Below are 17,675 nucleotides of genomic sequence, written 5' to 3'. Positions count from 1 at the left end.
GACCAAATGTTTCATTTTTAAAAAAATTTAGGTCAAAAACCACATTTAATTTCTCTAGGGTCTAGGTTTTTTCAGTTCCAAACACTCCATTTCAAAAGTTGTGTACTAGTCCAAAAGTGGTGGTCCCTTCGTGTTGTCGAATACCCTTCTTGCCAGTGAACTGTTGTACTTTGCATAAGTGAACACTTCTAAAAATTCACTCTAATCACATGATCATGAGGCTTACAAATTCTCCTGTTGAGCAATGCTTCTATTTTCTTTTTTAGTTAAGATGCTGGGAGGAACACAAAACAGGTTTTGTACTGCACTTGATGGAAAATCAGTTGTTCACAGGTGTTATGCATGCATGTTAAAGGAAAAGGGGTCTATTTTTCCTTCAACTTTGGACTCGACTTTTATTCTGTTTCCAATCCATGAGGTTAGAATATCTGTCAAACCTAGGAATGATTATATTTAAAATTCTCTTAAGAAAAAACACAAGAAAAATATTGCCAAAATAGACAAATAAAATACAACCACCTCGTGTAAGGAGATACAGCAGCACAAACAAAATTTAAAGATTATTGCTAGGCCTAGATTTCTGCCTGCTCCATTTTACCTCTAAGATTTTTTTATAGAAGGACATTTCCTAGAATTCCCTATCCAAAAGATTTAAAATCTTCAACCACTTTGCTCCTGTACAACAAAAAGCCATAATACTCATATGCTACACATATACCTTAATCCACTCCTTAATGCAAAATTCCCATAGTGAAAACATATTTTTATTTAACCTCCCACAAATAATATGTCCTGTAACAAAATTGCCGCAAGTACAAAACTACATCTGAAAAAGGGAATAAGTTTGATCTCTGATTTTTAGGCTATCTTCTCAAGCATATGGAGTCTAAGCTTCTGCCTGCATCTTTTATATAGGAAGATTCAAACCACACATGCGAGATCTAGGTACAACCACCAGAAGTGTGTGTGTGTGTAAACAGGTTTCCCTCAACTTTTTGCTGTTCTGGTGGTGGTCACTTTGATATGGTTAATGGATTGAGACATTTTCACTGTAGATCCCTCCATAACTTCTGCATCTTTGATTGCTCGGAGTGAGTAGCAGTTTACAGCTTTCACAATTTAGTTGCATAAGCAAACATATAATTTACAAACCAAAAAAGAAGATACCATATGTGAATCAATATGCATGAGTAATCTGGTATACAACAACCCTCTCTGGATTGAATATCAGTTTGGTAATCTGATTCTTCTGTACTCTTCCCATGAAAGAACAAGTTACTTTTATGTCCTAATGGCTACTTCTGCATCCAGAACCTTCTAAACATCTTTCTTTTTGTACTGTACATGTAAAACCTTAATATTTCCTGATTATTTCTTTCTCCCCTTTTGGTAAATTAACTTTGCATTCGTTTAACATAATGGATAATTCTTAGGTTCTTTTTGTTCGTGGTGTTTTTTTTTTTTTTTTCTTTAAAGACTATTTTTAAAGACTTTTTTAAAGACTTTTTTTAAACTATTTGGCCAGTTACCACCAGAAATCATCCTCTTCTGTAGGTATGCCCTGCTTCAGGACAGCAAGTATAAATTTAACATAATGTACTGTACTGAACAGAGAAGGACTTAAGCATGTGTGTTAAAAGCTTTCCTGAATCAGGACTTTAATGGGGAAAGGGTTGATAGATGAAAGCTTTGTAGATGTCATGAATGACTTAAATCAAAGGATCACAGGTAGGCAAGCGTTATAACAGTAACTTGAAAATACTCTGTAAATTTGGTAATAATCACATCCTGAATTAATACGCTTTCCAGCTTTTTCCCTTGGAGTTTATTAGCCCGTGGCATGGATAATGCCTTATAAAAAGGAAGTAACTCAAAGTATCATTTGAATTAAGTTTCTCTACTTCTCATAAATTGCCTTTGAGACTTTTACAGACAGTTTGGGTCCCATTGAATAGCTAATGGAAAGCTAGATTAGACAACATTTCCTGGTACTTGCTCCCAGACTGTAAATAGGAAATGTGTATCTCTGTTGCCATGTTTTAATTTTGTAGCAAAATGTCCTCATTTTAAAACATCATGTGTGATGGATTTAAATAGGAGAATGCTGTGGTGGTAGTCTGGAGTCCTGCAGGACTTACACTCTAAAAGGGCCTGATCCTACAGCATGTCTCTTTTACAGTAGTCTGTTGAACTCCAAGTGAGAAAGGACTGCAGTCCTAGCTGCTGATCTGGAGGTATTCAGAGACCATTCCAAAAAGGCAGAATTTAACCCTAAATTTAAACAAACCGAATGGATTTATTTGCATGTAATAAAATGAACTGTATTTGGCTCATAGGAGTTTTTTTTCCCCCCATCACAGTGATGTAATAACACAAGAAAGACATACTTTTGATGGTTCTAAGGGGTCAGTTTGCAAGAGATAGACCTCACCAACATTAAGATTTTATTTTTTACCTTCTTGAACTCCATTCTCCTCAGTAAGCATTTATTGTGTATCTCATAACCCAAAGCCCTGCAAGTCCTTCCCTATTATATGTGGTACTTAGTCTAGGAGCCACTAACTGAGAATTTTTGTATGGGTAGGCTCCAGGCAAGTTTGTTTCCCATCTGTGATGATCTGCATGAAATTTCCATATTGAAGAGTCAAGCAGTTAGTTAAAAATAAGATTTATTAAGTATATAGAGAGGTTCAGTTTAAAACATCACTTTTGTACAAAACTATTCTGGTTCTCTGGAAAAACTCTATCAGATACTTCAATTACACCTAAGGGGAACTGAAGACAAAATATGTTACCTTCTGAAAAGGCACTTTATTTTCTCTAGTCGTCTTAGCCAGCCAGTCTGCCTGATATATTTCCTTCTAGTTTTGCCCCTAGCTGCTTCCCTTCAGGTGTTTCTGGTGTAGCTGGTATGTTTATACTGGATGCCCCAAGTTATGTTCCTGATCTCTGTTCCTAAATTTGTTCTGGCTTGCGTAGAGTGCTGTTTCCCTTCCCATATACTTGGTCCACCTTTGTTTCTCTAAATGTCCCTTTTGAAGGTACAAACCACACAAATGGCAGCCTGTCTAAATCAGGGAAATTGGCACCAGTGTAAACTTCACTGGTGCAATCTTCACCAAAAAGTAGAGAGTAAATTCCATTAAGCATGCTCCAGTTCATGCCATGCAGCACATCCACATTAGGGCTAGGGGTGGGTTCAGCTATACCAATGCACATTTTCCTGATGTTATGCAGGACCTGGGTCTTTCCATCCACATTTGCATTTTCTCTTTCCTCTCCTTTGAGTGATCGTCGGATGTTGAAAAATCCTTTTGGGATGTTAATTAAACTTTGTTCTCGTATTTATTGTATGTCACTGAAATTGTTGTTCTAGCAGACAGCTAATTGCCTGCTTTTAGCCCAGTGTTTCAAGAGACTGGGATCATATTCTTAACATGAATTCTGGTTTCTCTAAAATGTGAATTACTGACAGATTAACTCCAGTCTGTCACATGAGGTTTTGGTGCATTACTGTGTACATTACTAATTACTGTAGCATTAATTTCTCTTGTAATCTAAGGTTGTGTAGTACTTCATGTTATTTTGAATTGCCCACTATAGTAAATCTTCCTATTTTAGTGAAACTTCTCACATTTTATGCAGGTGTTATCAACAGCTTGTTCGCTAATTGGGCCAAATTCTGCACTGAAGTGTGCCCACTTCCAAAAAGCAGCTCTACACCTGGCATAGGTGGATCACTCCAGTGTAGAGAGAGGCTCTGTTGGCATATAGCTAGTGGAGTGGCTTCTGAGCCAAGTCTTCCACTTGCTGGTGTAGGGTGTGTAGCTGTATCTTCTGTCTGTTCTGGCAGTCTTCAACTGCCATATTGGCTCCTTGGAGCTGTTGGCAGCAACACAAGTTAGAGATACTCAAACATACACACTTGAGTACAGAACTGTTACACAGCCAGCTCAGGATTGGTAACTTGAAAGGTGGTTTAAAGTCACTGTTGAATCTTCTCTTGAGAGGAGGTCACAGCTGAAGATCTGGGCCTTTATATAGCACAATTATTTAAATAAATGTTTAAGATACTCTTTTTCAAATTCTATCAGTCCCAATATAATTAGTTTGGTGGCTGTCCTATTGCCTTATTGATTATCTTGATGGTATTAAAATTGACTTGGAAAAGATTGAAGTCCATGGAGTTGTTGAGTGCCATTATTTCCCCTCTTATTCCTGATAGTTTCTCCATTATAATTAATCATTAACTTCCTCAGAACACAATGACTGCTTATTGCCAGGGTTCCTAACTATTCTTGTATCTTCCTTTAGAGAGTAATAAGAAAATGAATAAGTGCTACTTTCTAGTCTGAGTGTCCCGTAAAAATTAAACTCCATACTAAATAAATATTCATGAAAGGGAACTCTTCTTCAAATGGGGTCATCTGGAGATAGCCTGCTCCATTAAAAATATTGTAGGTTTATTTTACTTACAGATGGCCTCCATTGGGATAGCGAATCAGAAAATACAAATGAAATAGTGAGTCTCCTTCAAACATAAAAAGAGAATGCAGTAACTGTCCATTATTAAACCACTTACTCTTGATTGAAAAGAACATACTTTGGGGCTGTTTATCCTTCTCCGTCAAAAAGTTTAGATGCATACTTTTCTTAGTTCAGGGATTGATGCAATTTTATAAAACTAAAAATTAAGGAATAATGGGTGATAAAATATAAGTTTCATTATGCTGTGTATGAATTAATTTCACATGCTTGGATAAATATCCTATATAAAATACATTTTTTAAATCTGAAATACTTCCAAAATTAATTTTATTGTATGAAAACTGTGTTTATTAGACAAGCTAGAGAAAGTTAAGTATCTAGGAATGGTACTGGACTTACACAAGTAATTCTGCATATTACCAGGCTGACAAATATCCACCCCTTGGCACAACAGAATAAGTCTTACTGTAATCATGACCATATATTTGCACTTAATTTTGGATTAGTTCAAGTTGAGCATTATTTTATAAAATGGATGCAAAAAATCATTGATTAAAGGAATTCACGTTGCTCAAGCAATTTTTTTTGAAGGTGGTGATAGGATGTGAACACTGGCATAAGCTTACCTGTGTAAACACTCGGGGATTCATTCATTCATTCATATGTGGTTTCTCTGTATGAAGAGGAAGACTGTTTACAGACATTGAAATAGTGCTCATCACTGTGGTTGTTGTCTTCTACTAAAAATGTCTGTCTAAGGCTGACTACTTCTAAAAATGACCATTTTTAATGATATGTTGATGGGTAAATGTGATTGAAATCAAGATTATCCACAATAGTCTGTGGAGACATTTATTTGTATGATTTTTCACTTTTGGCTCAGATGAAGTATTATCAGTATAATATTTGGCATATCTTTTGTCTGGTCAGAGTGTCCTGTACTGGTAGAGAAACGGTCTCAGTGATTTAGTGGGTCGTAGCCTTAATTTCTGCAATCCTTCTTCATGTGCTCCTTTGTAGGACCTTCATACGCTGTAAACATACTATGTCTGAGCTTTCCTTACATGGCGATAGGAAGTCTGTGTGAAAATGTTACCAATTCCTGTAGTTTACTTGTATCATACTTGCTCTGTGGCTTCTGTTCCCCGAAAGAGAATTCCTAATGGTTTTTCTGCTCCTTTTGCCTGCTTTATCATTCAGACTTTCTGAGGCCCCTTCTGGAGCCCCTGAGTTGTGTTCCCCCTACCTTTACTTTTCATAGTCTGCAATAATTTATATAATTTTCTGTTGCCTCCCTAACTGATCAGATTTGGCTTTCACTCTGTGTCTGAATTCCCTACAGTCACTTGATGGATATTCTTATTCTTATTTATTATGAACACTCTCTATTTGAAAGAATTGGACCTTATTTTATCAAGAAGAGTCTTGTTTTGACAATTAAAACTGAAATAAATGTCTGTAAATGTAATGTTAGTTGATACGATTAACGTGGAGGTTTCTGTTATACTTGTTGGCACTCTGTGAATGTAAATAATGAACACTCTTTGGTGTGGTGAGCATCATCTGTGTTGTTGTTTTTTTTTTTTTGAAGGGTAGGAAGCACCAAGAAAGCACTTAGGCAAATCACAGTATTAAAACAGTACTTCTGAGAGCATGACAAAGGCTCAGTCTTGTAGTAGCATAGAGAAGCCAATGAGGGAGGAAGCTGAATATCCATTTCTTCATCCTTATAAATTTCCATAGTCTTTCATTACCAAGAACAAAAGCAATAAAAGAATAGGTGTGGTTTGGGTTGTTTTTATTTGCTTGCCCTAGTAATCATAATGATGACATTTTAACTTTAATTAGATATCATGAAAGTAAAAAGTTTTCCACAAAGCTAGTCTAGCTGTTTTTCTAAGTCATACTGAAAAGGCTTCTGTGCTCTAGACACATCAATTAGGTCAGTGCTGTTTGTGTTTGATGTAAAGCATTTTGTTTAGAATATTTCAATGAAATAGAAGATTGAAAGCCATATTTGACATTAAAGAATAAATTCTATGCCTAACATAAGGTTGATCTGTGTTTTCCCAATACACCTGAAACACACATGCTATATGGAGTAATATCCACAAGACTTATTTTGAAAGACAATTTCTATAATGCAAGAAAAACAAGTGTATTTTTAAGTACGTATTTTCTAGATTTCATTTTTGTTTTAAACTTCTAGAGCCACAACCTGGGCTCCTGTTCAAGAAAATGTGGTTGTGTCTTGAAATAAACTTGTTTTATATTGCTAGATTATACTTTCATATAGTAAACTTCATCCCAGTGCTTAGACTCTACACATGGTCCTACCTACCACTTAAACTCCTTTCCCCAGATCAAACGCACAACATCTACTCTTAATAGTCGGACTAGGCACTGAGGAAATGTGCAGGAGGAAAAGGTGGAAACAACACTGCTCCGTTAGGACCAAGCAGCCACCTCATGAACAGGGAGGATCATAGAATCATAGAATATCAGGGTTGGAAGGGACCCAACCCCCTGCTCGAAGCAGGACCAATTCCCAGTTAAATCATCCCAGCCAGGGCTTTGTCAAGCCTGACCTTAAAAACCTCTAAGGAAGGAGATTCTACCACCTCCCTAGGTAACGCATTCCAGTGTTGGAATGGATGGGAGGAGCTGGGTGGCAGCGAAGCATCCTCTTGTAGCTACTACCAGCATGTTGGTGTACAAACAGCTGCTGAGAAGTTAAAATTAACATCATGCCAAGGGTGTGTGATTCCTGCATGTTCCCCGCATATCTTGCTTCCACTTTATGTGGAGCTTAAGTGTTGCATACAGTTTTGTGAGGGTCTGCAGCACTAGAATGAATTTAACTGAGAATGGCAGATCATTTGGCAGGTTTCAATTGTCATTGCTCCACTGAAGTATATTGACTTCAGTATAACGATAACAATTTACACTGACAGAAAATATGCTCTTCTGTCTGAACGTCGAATATAGTAGTGACAGACTATCTGGTAATGTACTGTATAAGTAAACTGACTACCCAGGACATGAACCATCTAAGCCTTTTAGATGTGGGGCCTGATTTTGATGTCAGTTTCACTGGGGGAAATCATGAGACTTCATTTAAATCAAAAGGAGTACTTGTGGCACCTTAGAGACTAACCAATTTATTTGAGCGTAAGCTTTCGTGAGCTACAGCTCACTTCAGCGGATGCATAAAAGTGAGGTGTAGCTCACGAAAGCTTATGCTCAAATAAATTGGTTTGTCTCTAAGGTGCCACAAGTACTCCTTTTCTTTTTGCGAATACAGACTAACACGGCTGCTACTCTGAAACCTGTCATTTAAATCAAGTAATCATCTGGTGTAAATGAAATCAGAAGTAGACCCAAGGAGTCACTAATCAAATTAATCAAGTCAAAGTGCTTCAATACAATAAGATACCTTTTACATCTTCTTTATTATAGATAGATAGACTTTGAAGTGAATTTTTAAAATTCAAATTCTTACGAGCTATATTATCCTGGAACAGGCCAATAGATCATTTGGTCCACTATTTGAGTCCACAAAAGGACGCTCCTCACCCCACAGACCTGGCATATTTTGTAATCTAGTATAAGGAGCGGGTTTGGGGGAAAATAACTCTTCCTAATACCAGGTGGTGATTGACTTACTGAACATTAATACTCCCTCTTTTAAAATCCCAGCTTGTTGTAAATGTAGTAGCCGTTTTGTTTTTGTTAGTGTCTACTCTCTAAAAAGTAAAAATCATTTGCACTCTAATCAAATGTTTATATAAAGCCAACATGTAGAGTAAAAGTGTATATGTGTGTGATCCCACAAATGCTAAAGACAAAGGTATCAAACAGAGATATTGCTTCCAAATGATCCTTAATTTTAAATTATCTTTGTTAATTCCTAGTTTGTACACATACCGTCCTCAGGTATTCATTTGTACAAAATCCTTTAAGAAGGTTTTTTTTAAATTGTGTAGTGATCTTATTACTCTGTACTAACAGATGGCTTAAGATGGACATGATAGACAATCTGAGGGAAATATGTTGAGCATGAATAATAGTACACTATTTAACAGTTACACCTGAGGACTCAATATAGGAGACGATCTTTCACATAGTAGGAGTTGATGATACCTCAGTAAAAACTTTCTAAAATATTTAGAAACGATTCTGTTGGTCATAGAAAATATATATTCTGTGATGGCAGAGATACTGAAGTACTTCTGAAAAAACAGGTTAAACTGTACATTCAGCTATACATTCCAGAATATTCTAAGAATAAGGATGTTAAAATAACTGGTTAACAATTTATACCTTTTTATATTCTCTATGTTGACAATAAACTGCTTTCCTGCTAACACTATCAAAAGTTGCTACTTAAGCTGGGAACCTCTGACTTCTACTTCTAAAGCAATTGCGTGCAAAAAACCCGAACGATTGTATATTTTTTGCACATGCTAATAAAATAATTCCTTAAAGACACCACTAATGTATAATCAAATAAATTAATTCTTATTTCTGTAATAATGTTTTCTATGTTGTGTTTAATGAACTTTTGGAATATCCTTAATACTACAGAAGGAATGCCCAACATGTACATTATTGCAACTTTTTGTATTCTCTATTTTTTGTCATTATTATACAAATATAAATAAACTACAAGTCACAAAATCTTAAATTTCTCTTTTGTTTTGTGTACATTGAGAATAAATACTGGAGTAGTTACGTTATTCTCATGACATCAGTATAAACATGAAACCTGTAGGTAAAAGAGATGACAAAATTATAAGTATCGAACTCTACTTCTCTTCAAAACTTGATATGTCTAATGTACTATTTATGATAAGCATTCACAAGTTAACAAACACGTGCACACGTACCCCTTTGTATTTTTCATTTCTTCACAGATGGACTTTGCTTTCAGATTTTTTGGGAAAGTATTGGAATCTTTACAAGCAAATACATCCATCAGCGCACCAGGACACTGTGTGAATGTGCTAAACTTCACATACTGTTAATTAACTAAATTGTCAGACAAGTGGATAAATCTTGCCTTTCTTGCCATAGGTCCAAGGATCTAATAAAGGAGGCAATCCTTGACAATGACTTCATGAAGAATCTAGAACTATCTCAGATCCAGGAGATTGTGGATTGTATGTATCCAGTGGAATATGGCAAAGACAGTTGCATCATCAAAGAAGGAGATGTGGGTTCACTGGTGTATGTCATGGAAGGTATGGTTTGTAACCCTGACACTTTGACCATTTCAATTTTTCCTTTTCATCTTATCAGCCTGCACCGAGACTGAAAGTATATTTCCTGACACAGATCTATTTTTATCTGTAGGGAAAGCGTGTGTGTGTGTGTGTGTTTTGAAAAAGAGGTGAAATACGACTTAGATATGATTACTGACTGATTGTATGGACTATTCGTTTTTGAAATGTTAGTACTAGAATTCATTGTGAGCTAAGGCCCTGACCCTACATTGAGGTCCACTAGCACTGACCTGAACCTGCGTAAAGTTCTTTGAGTTTGAGTTTATGCTGGTAGATCTTGATGTAAGCTCAGAGCATAAAGAAAGAAGGGTGGTCTTGTAGTTAAGGCACAGGACTGGGGCTCAGAAGAGCTGACTGTAAAATGGTGATAATCTATTACTTCCCCACCTCCTGGAGCATCTTGTTTCTGAGACTGGCTAGTACCAGAGGCTTCAGAGAGAGGTGCCCCTGGCATTGGCCACTGTCAGAAACAGGTTGCTGTACTAGCTGGACTATGGTCTATCGGGCTGGTATAGCAAAATAAATATACATTGAAACAATAATTTTCCTATTCCTTGTCAGAAACATCTCTTATAGTTATGTTAGTTTGTTACACCAGGTAAACACTGAAGAAGAACGTAGTTTTGAACTGTACGTACCATACTGGTTCAAGTCTCTGAACAATGTACTGGAAAACATGTATCTATGAATTCATTTCCTATACTTAGATTGTTCATTTAAACAAAAGGATGCTTAAGGCAGTAAGCCATGCTTTTAAACAAAATTTCTTGCCAAACTCTTAATAATGCTCTCCAGTTGCAAAATTCTTCAGCAGTTTCCTAAAACAGCTTTCATTTTTCCATCCTTTTAAGGCCAACTCCTTTCTCAAGGCACAGATTTGATTTCTTCAGCTTTTGATATTTATATATTTTATGCATTAGAACAATATTCTGCACTGTGAATTAGTAAATGGGAGAGTAAAAAAACCAGCTCGCTAGACAAGTTTTTCCCATATTATATGAAAAGGCAAGTAATTTAAAAAAAATCAGTTTGATTGTATGAAATGTCAGAAATAATCATTTTTACTTAACTTTAAAATGTACCACGTTGAAACAGAACACTTGTTTCAAATGTGGGGTTTTTTTTATTTTTTTATTTAGTAATGTGGTAAGTTAAGGTTCATAGACTTCTGCATGCATTGTTCAATGCCATCTCTCAATACAAAAGATTTCCAAAATGCTCAAAATCCAAACCTGTGCTAACGCTAATATATGCAAGGAGCATGGCTGGTGACAGCCATTCTTTGCAGCATCGTCCCTTGGTAAATCTGAGAGGAAATAACTACAGACCCAATGTTGACTCTGTTGGTTCCTGTTGCGTGCCTTGGAGAGGAATTTTGGGCCAAGCTACAGGGACGAATGCGAAGAAAGGGTTCCTCAGGCTGCCATTTTGTCACTAGAATCTGGTTGGGGAGTACTAAAGAGGATTTGACTCTTCATTGGAAGACCTGGGCTTACATTACTCCATGAGAGTTATAGAATTTCTATAGACTTTAGTGTTAGTTTCACTGGAAAAATCTTTCATTAGTTTACTATCAACACTATTTTCTCAAATCACATTGAAAACATTCTTTTCATGGATTCTATTCTTTACTCGTGAGGGAATTCTGCACCAAAAAAATAAATTCTGCACAAAATATTTTAAAATTCTGCAAATTCTATTTGTTGATAAATTAACTGTGGAGTCTTCACCATGGCAGTGGGGAGCACAGACCACTGGCTGAATGGAGAAGGGAGATCCTGCACCCGGGACAGAGACTTTGGTGGTGAGGCTGCACCCTTCCCTAACACAGGGCAAGGCCAGGCTTGCCCCAGACACATCCTGGGGTCCTGCCCCTCTGTGCCAGGTGTGGGCAGGCACGCTCAGCCCAGCAGGATCCAAGTGTGGAGGAGCTTAATGTTGGGGGATCCAGGTGTGGGGCAATCTGGGTGCAGGCAGCTCAGTGAGGAATTTGGACGTACAGGAGCTTGTTGGGGGAGGGTTCTGGGTGCAGGGGCAATGGGACTCTGCAGGGGGGATCCAGGTGAAGATGGTTGGGGCTCATGGGGGGTGTCTGGCTGTGGGGGGATTGGGCTTGGCAGGGGGGATCTGGGTGCTCTGAGTGGGGCTCAGTCAGGTGGGGACTTGGGTGCGGGAGGCTTGTTGGGGTGGTCCAGGAGCAGGGGAGTGGGACTTGTCGGGGTGTGCGTTTGATGAGCCTGCTTGATGGGGGAGCTCCAGCTGCCACTGCTGCCACCATTGAGGGGGACACATGCTGGGTTTCTGATTTACCACCCCACACACGCCTCTATTCCCTCCTCTTCTCTACTACCCCTGCCCCACTGCTGGCACTCACCGTTGTACGGAAAACAGGATGGTGGCCATATAGGATACCAAGCGCACATAGAAGGGAGGATGACTGGCACTAGGACCCAGGAGGTGGCCTCCAGCTGCAGAGTCAGCAAACTGAAAGGGCTCTCTCCCTCACCTGGACAGCTCTGCACTTGCAGAAATGGGGATGAGGGGGAGAGGCAGTGGCATGTGACCCTGCATGCCCCTTACATGTTGCCTCTGGGGGGGAATGCCCCCCAAACTATGCCCATAGGCATCCCCAGCCCCGTGGTGTATAAAACATGCTAGTTCCACTGGATCTAGTGGAGTTTTGACAGTTAAAGTCCCTGTACTCCATAGTATGAGTTCCTAATTTTTCTTCAGTTCCCTTTCCATGAACATTAAAAAAAAAAAAAAAACCTATGTATGTTTGCAGAATTCCAGAGTGAACGCTGTAGATCTGAGAATCTTGATAGAGTATAAAGCTCCTAAACTCTGGCTTGACCACGAGGGGTTTTCTACACTTTGTAAAGGTAATTCCAGATCTGCTAAATTCCTTAGCCTAGATTCTGTGGTTTTACCTGCCAAGAACAGCCCAGGGAAGGATTTATGACTGAGTTACAATTCCCTCCTTGGTTCTGCACTAGCTCCAGCAGGGAAGTAATCTGCTATTGCCCTATATCAATATCAGATTACTTTTCCATCTGTGATAGCCGGTATACTGGGAGTCAGTCTGTCCGTTCCCCACCCTCAGCTACAAATATGGGTCCTCTGACTCCAGTTCCACTGACTATGACGCACTCCCCACTGCTCAAGCCCTGACCAGTGATGTGGGTAGCATATGCTGGGGAATATGGGGGCTTTCTATGCCTCCCTTCTCCATTGCACAGATGCATAGAGCAATAGACAGCCTTGCCTTATAAGGGCTACTGAGTGATCTCTATAGAGCTACATCTTGTAGTACCATTCAAGAAATAATTTTTAAATGTCTATATAAAAATTGAGGCAATTCTTATGGAACAGCTTTGATTAAGGCAATTCAAGTTGTAAATAATTATACATTGAGCACACATCATTAGAACATTATTAAAAAGTTAAATATTTAAAGTGAAAAATCACACTTAAGGCTCCTAAAATAATGTTACTACTTCCACATCACTCTCTACCATACTGTCTTCAGTGTAACCCCTCATCACTAGTACAAAAATACAGTAACACTATGCTCAATCAGGACCCTTGACTGTACATCCTTTCAAACTGTTTTTTGATTTTTTTTTTACTAACTAGTGTAATTATTTACACTTTTAACTCTCAGATAAATTTTGTCTATAAATTCTACACATAGAATTATGACATTCTCTCTGTATGCCTTTTTTTTGCCAATCTTTCTTCTTGGTTTCAGCTGAAGTGGAGAATGAAGGCATTACACAAGGACACGGATCTTTCTCTGACTTCATGTCAGGTTGTGATTGAATTACCTCTGAAATTAGAGGTATTTAGTTTCAAAGAGGTTATTTTCTTGTTTTTATTCCTTTGCTCCCTTCCCCCATCTTTTTATATATATTTATGTATAATATTTTTTAAAGGTGCCATGCATCTTCGTTCACTTGATCTAGAATTAAACAGCTCCTATTATGAGAATTTTTTTCAGTTAAATGAGTTCTACTTTACTTAATCCCAAGTCTATAGCTCTTACAGTTCTTTTGTTTCCCTCATTACTCACTCCTCCACCCATCTTTCTGTTATGCAAGTACTGATTTTTATTCCTTTCCCGAAGAATGGTCTATTGACTATGGCTTTAGCCTAGGACTTGGGAGACATAGGTTTGGGTCCCTCCTCTTCTAAAGACTTCCTGGGTAATCTTGGGGAAGTCACTTAGAGTGTCTGTGCCTCAGTTCCCAAGCTGTAAAATGGGTTACACTTCCTTATACTTCCAGGGGTGTTATGAGGAAAAACAAATTAAAGCTTGTGAGGTGGTCAGATACTGTGGTAATGAGGGCCATATGAGCACCTTAAAAGGGTTGATACAGCACTGCTGATAACTCAATGGTTTTGTCATTTAACAATGATTCCCTCATGAAAATAGATGAAATAAAAATAGATAATGAAATAGGGGATTTCATGTTCTATTTGTGCATCAATGATATTCCTACCCATATTCATTAATGTTCAACATTTCCTAAGAGCATAAGGGTATCATACCCATTTTCATGTGAATGAGGTCTTGAGTAAATTTAACATGAGAACATCGTATATTAATACTCTGAAGAACTTTGGCCTTATGTAAGTAAGTGTCTCTCTGTGACCATTGTCATGTAAAGTCCACATGGTAAGCTTACTCTATTACTCTATAACTCTGCTGAAGCCAATGGAATGACACTGATGTAAAGTGACAGGAGAATCAGCTCCACTGTCTCTAGTTTCTAACATCCAAGTGCATATTTATTTGTCATTTACTTAATTTTCTTCAGAAAAGAAATTAAAATATGTATTCAGTCTGTGCCCCATAAGTTATTTCAGCATTATTAACATAGTGTAAAAGCTAACTAAACTTAATTTAGTCAGTCTTCAAGGCAAAGGGGCTAGGTGGTGGAACTATTTTTATAACTGGTTTTCATCGTGTTTTATAGACCTATAAGAAGACACAATCCCTTCTTTGATCTCATAATCTAAATAATATATCAGAACAAGTAATGACAATATGGCATGATGGCCAGATGGTAGTAAAGGGCTAGGAGAGAACAGCAAGCAATGAAAAGGGAATGGTGCCAGCAGAAAGGGCTGTTTGCTCAGGATTATGCGAAGTTTTTGTTCTTTATCTCATTTCACTTTTTTTTCTCTCACTCTTTGTTCTTATGCTTTCTGTTTCTTTCATCATCAAGAAGTAGAGCTGCAGTGGGTAGGGCCAGAATGGAGACCAATGACGAGAAGATAGATGAAGTGAGATTTGAGGAAAGATTGAGGTTACTTGGAACGCAAGAAGAAGGCAGTCTTGTCTTTTTCTACATGTGTCAGATGGTATGATAAAAGGCATATAATTGTAAATAGGGGAAAGAGACAAGATATATGCAATATATCCAGCAATAATAGGAGAAAAGAAGGTGAAGCATAGGATGCAAGAGAATAAGAACAAGAAGAGGTTTAGACAGGTTCAGAAGTGTACAGCGGTTTGAACATGAGGGCAAGTAGTTTGGTCTTAATGTGGAAAAAGTATAGAAGCTGCAGAAGGGAAATGAGAAGTGGGTGACATGTTCACAGTGATGTGAGGAAAATTTTAGCTACAACATTTCGGATAACTGAAAAAATTTGAGAAGTAGGAAGCAGGACTTTTAAGTATGCCATATTTTGTGGGAATTCAGCATTTTGATTTAATTAGACTTTCTGTTCAATGGTCCCACAAAGTCAGAATGAGAGAGATCCCCATCCAAATACTTTTTAGCCTAGGGAAAGGTTCACTCATCTGGGAGTCCATGTGTGACCTCTACTGATTGCTGTTTATATTTCTATGCATTTATTATTGAACAAAGCCTCATCCATCTCCCCTAGAAGATACACAAGTATCATTCCCATTTTACAAATAAGTTTACTGAGGGGTTGCACAAAGTCACCTCAGGGCATGGAGGGTGTTTACAGTCTTGGCTGAGCTCCCTCTCTTTGATGAATACCAGTTAGCTGAATTTGGATCCATGATCTGGATCTGTGTGCTTCTAAACTCGCCTGGGCAGGCACCAGCCACAGTCTCTGGCTTCTCGGACATACCTCCTGAGTGCCAGTATTTCTGTAAGTACTGATAAAAAGGACTTGCATATAAATGCCAAGTATACCATTAAAGAAGTATTTATAAGTACAAGTATGCTGTGGAAATAGTACTTATGTGTATATAAGTACAAGTACTTTCAACACCTGTATTCCCTGCAATTGTCTGTCTAATATATGGATGACAACAACCTAAGTAATATAAGCACAGTGTGGAAGAGAAATAAAAAGAGCAACAGGATTTTATTCATATATACAAGTAAGCATTGAATACCATGAAAAAATCTTTCAAATGTAAATAAATTTATAAATTTCCTTTTCATTTTGTTTGTGCATGTGTGTGGGCATTTTTCTTCAGTACCAGCATAATTTCAAACATGTCATCCTGAAGACAGTTCCTTTTTGGCAAAAGGATTTGTCCATAGGGTAGGCAACTCTCCAGGATTGTCCCAGAGTCTCCAGGAATTAAAGATTAAGCTTTAATTAAACATTGTCATGTGATGAAACCTCCAGGAATACATCCAACCAAAATTGGCAACCCTATTTGTCCAGCATTACAGAAGAGAAGGGAGTGGGGCATCATCCTGCTGCTGTAGCAGCAGGGCCAATGAAAAAAAACAACTGTCAAATGGAACTCAGGGCCTGAGCACCCAAGCCAATACAGTGGGCAGTGGGGGCCAGCCAGAATGCAGAATAGCTGTGATTGTTTAAAAAAATTGTTTTTAAAAGTACTTAGATTTCAAAAAGTTATTTATGCTTTTTAAGTACCTTTTTAAAAAGTACCTAAATGTAAGTCCTAAGTACAGAATATTTAAAGTACTAAGTACAAGTGTGAAAAATACCTCAAAATACTTAAGTACATGAGAACATTGCTGGGTACAGACTGTCTGGTACTACCTCTAGGAAATGGTACCCCAAATCCTGCTGCCCTGGGTCCCCCAAATCAATTTTGAGCACCCCCAAGACCCCATAATTATTCAAGCACTCCCTTCCCTTAACCGTGCCTTCATGGGTACTTTGATTTATAGTTTGTCCCTTCAGGGACACATGGTAGTTGAAGCAAGTAATGTACAGACTTTGCAGAGGAATTTCTAATCCAATCACACTTTACTCATAGACAAATCGAAAAAGGTGCATGGCTGTGGTGCCAGAATAAGGGGTGATGGGGTCATGGCGAGCAATGGAGGGAGGGGGGTGGTGGAGAGGAGGGAGCTAGGTCTTAGGGGTGGGGAGAAAGGCAGCACAGGAGCAGGGCCTCAGGGGAAGTGGTGGGGCAGGGTCTTGGGGAGAATGGGTGGTGTGTGGGCAGGGTCTAGGGGGAAAAGGCTGCATGGGGGAGTAGATCCACAGTTCAGGCAGCTGTGCCCCCCTCCCCCAGTTTTAGGGTGTGTCCTCCACTCCTGTGCATGGATCTCTGGGCAATATAATAACCACGTGTGTGCAATTCATTCCCTTGTATTCCTTGCCACTTTTGAGTGTTCTTTGGATTTTGTTCACTATCTTCAGGGGTCCCAAGGCTCCAATTCTGGACTCCTCCATCTCAGGTTTGTCTTCATGGCCATGAAGACTTCTCAGAGTCCTGCAGCAGCCTTCCTTCCATTGTTCATGACAGACAATTACTAAGTTCCCCACTTAGTGAACAAGATTCTTCTTCTTCTTTCTTTTTTTTTTTTTTAAACAGTAACTCCTAACACTTTTTTTCATCTTTGTTTCTTCATGTCTGTTGGGGATTTTCCACTGCTCCAACCCCACCCTCTGCAGACAATGTGGGGAAGAACCGATTTCATTAGGCTGCAG

At 38.4% G+C, this 17,675-nt stretch overlaps 1 protein-coding gene across 2 annotated transcripts in view; it reads left to right on the top strand.

Annotated features, from left to right (window-relative positions):
• PRKG1 (protein kinase cGMP-dependent 1) overlaps positions 1 to 17,675 on the top strand; it is an 860,670-nt gene that overhangs the window by 116,365 nt on the left and 726,630 nt on the right. For both annotated transcript variants that reach the window (XM_077821744.1, XM_077821743.1), the window contains exon 2: positions 9,565 to 9,731. In XM_077821744.1, the coding sequence (XP_077677870.1) occupies positions 9,565 to 9,731 (167 nt within the window). The remainder of the gene's footprint in view (positions 1 to 9,564; positions 9,732 to 17,675) is intronic.

This window comes from Eretmochelys imbricata, chromosome 7, assembly GCF_965152235.1.
Source record: "Eretmochelys imbricata isolate rEreImb1 chromosome 7, rEreImb1.hap1, whole genome shotgun sequence".
NCBI classification, from domain to species: domain Eukaryota; kingdom Metazoa; phylum Chordata; order Testudines; family Cheloniidae; genus Eretmochelys; species Eretmochelys imbricata.
The sequence above is the reverse complement of the archived record's forward strand: the minus strand, read 5'-3'. Positions and strand labels throughout refer to the sequence as shown.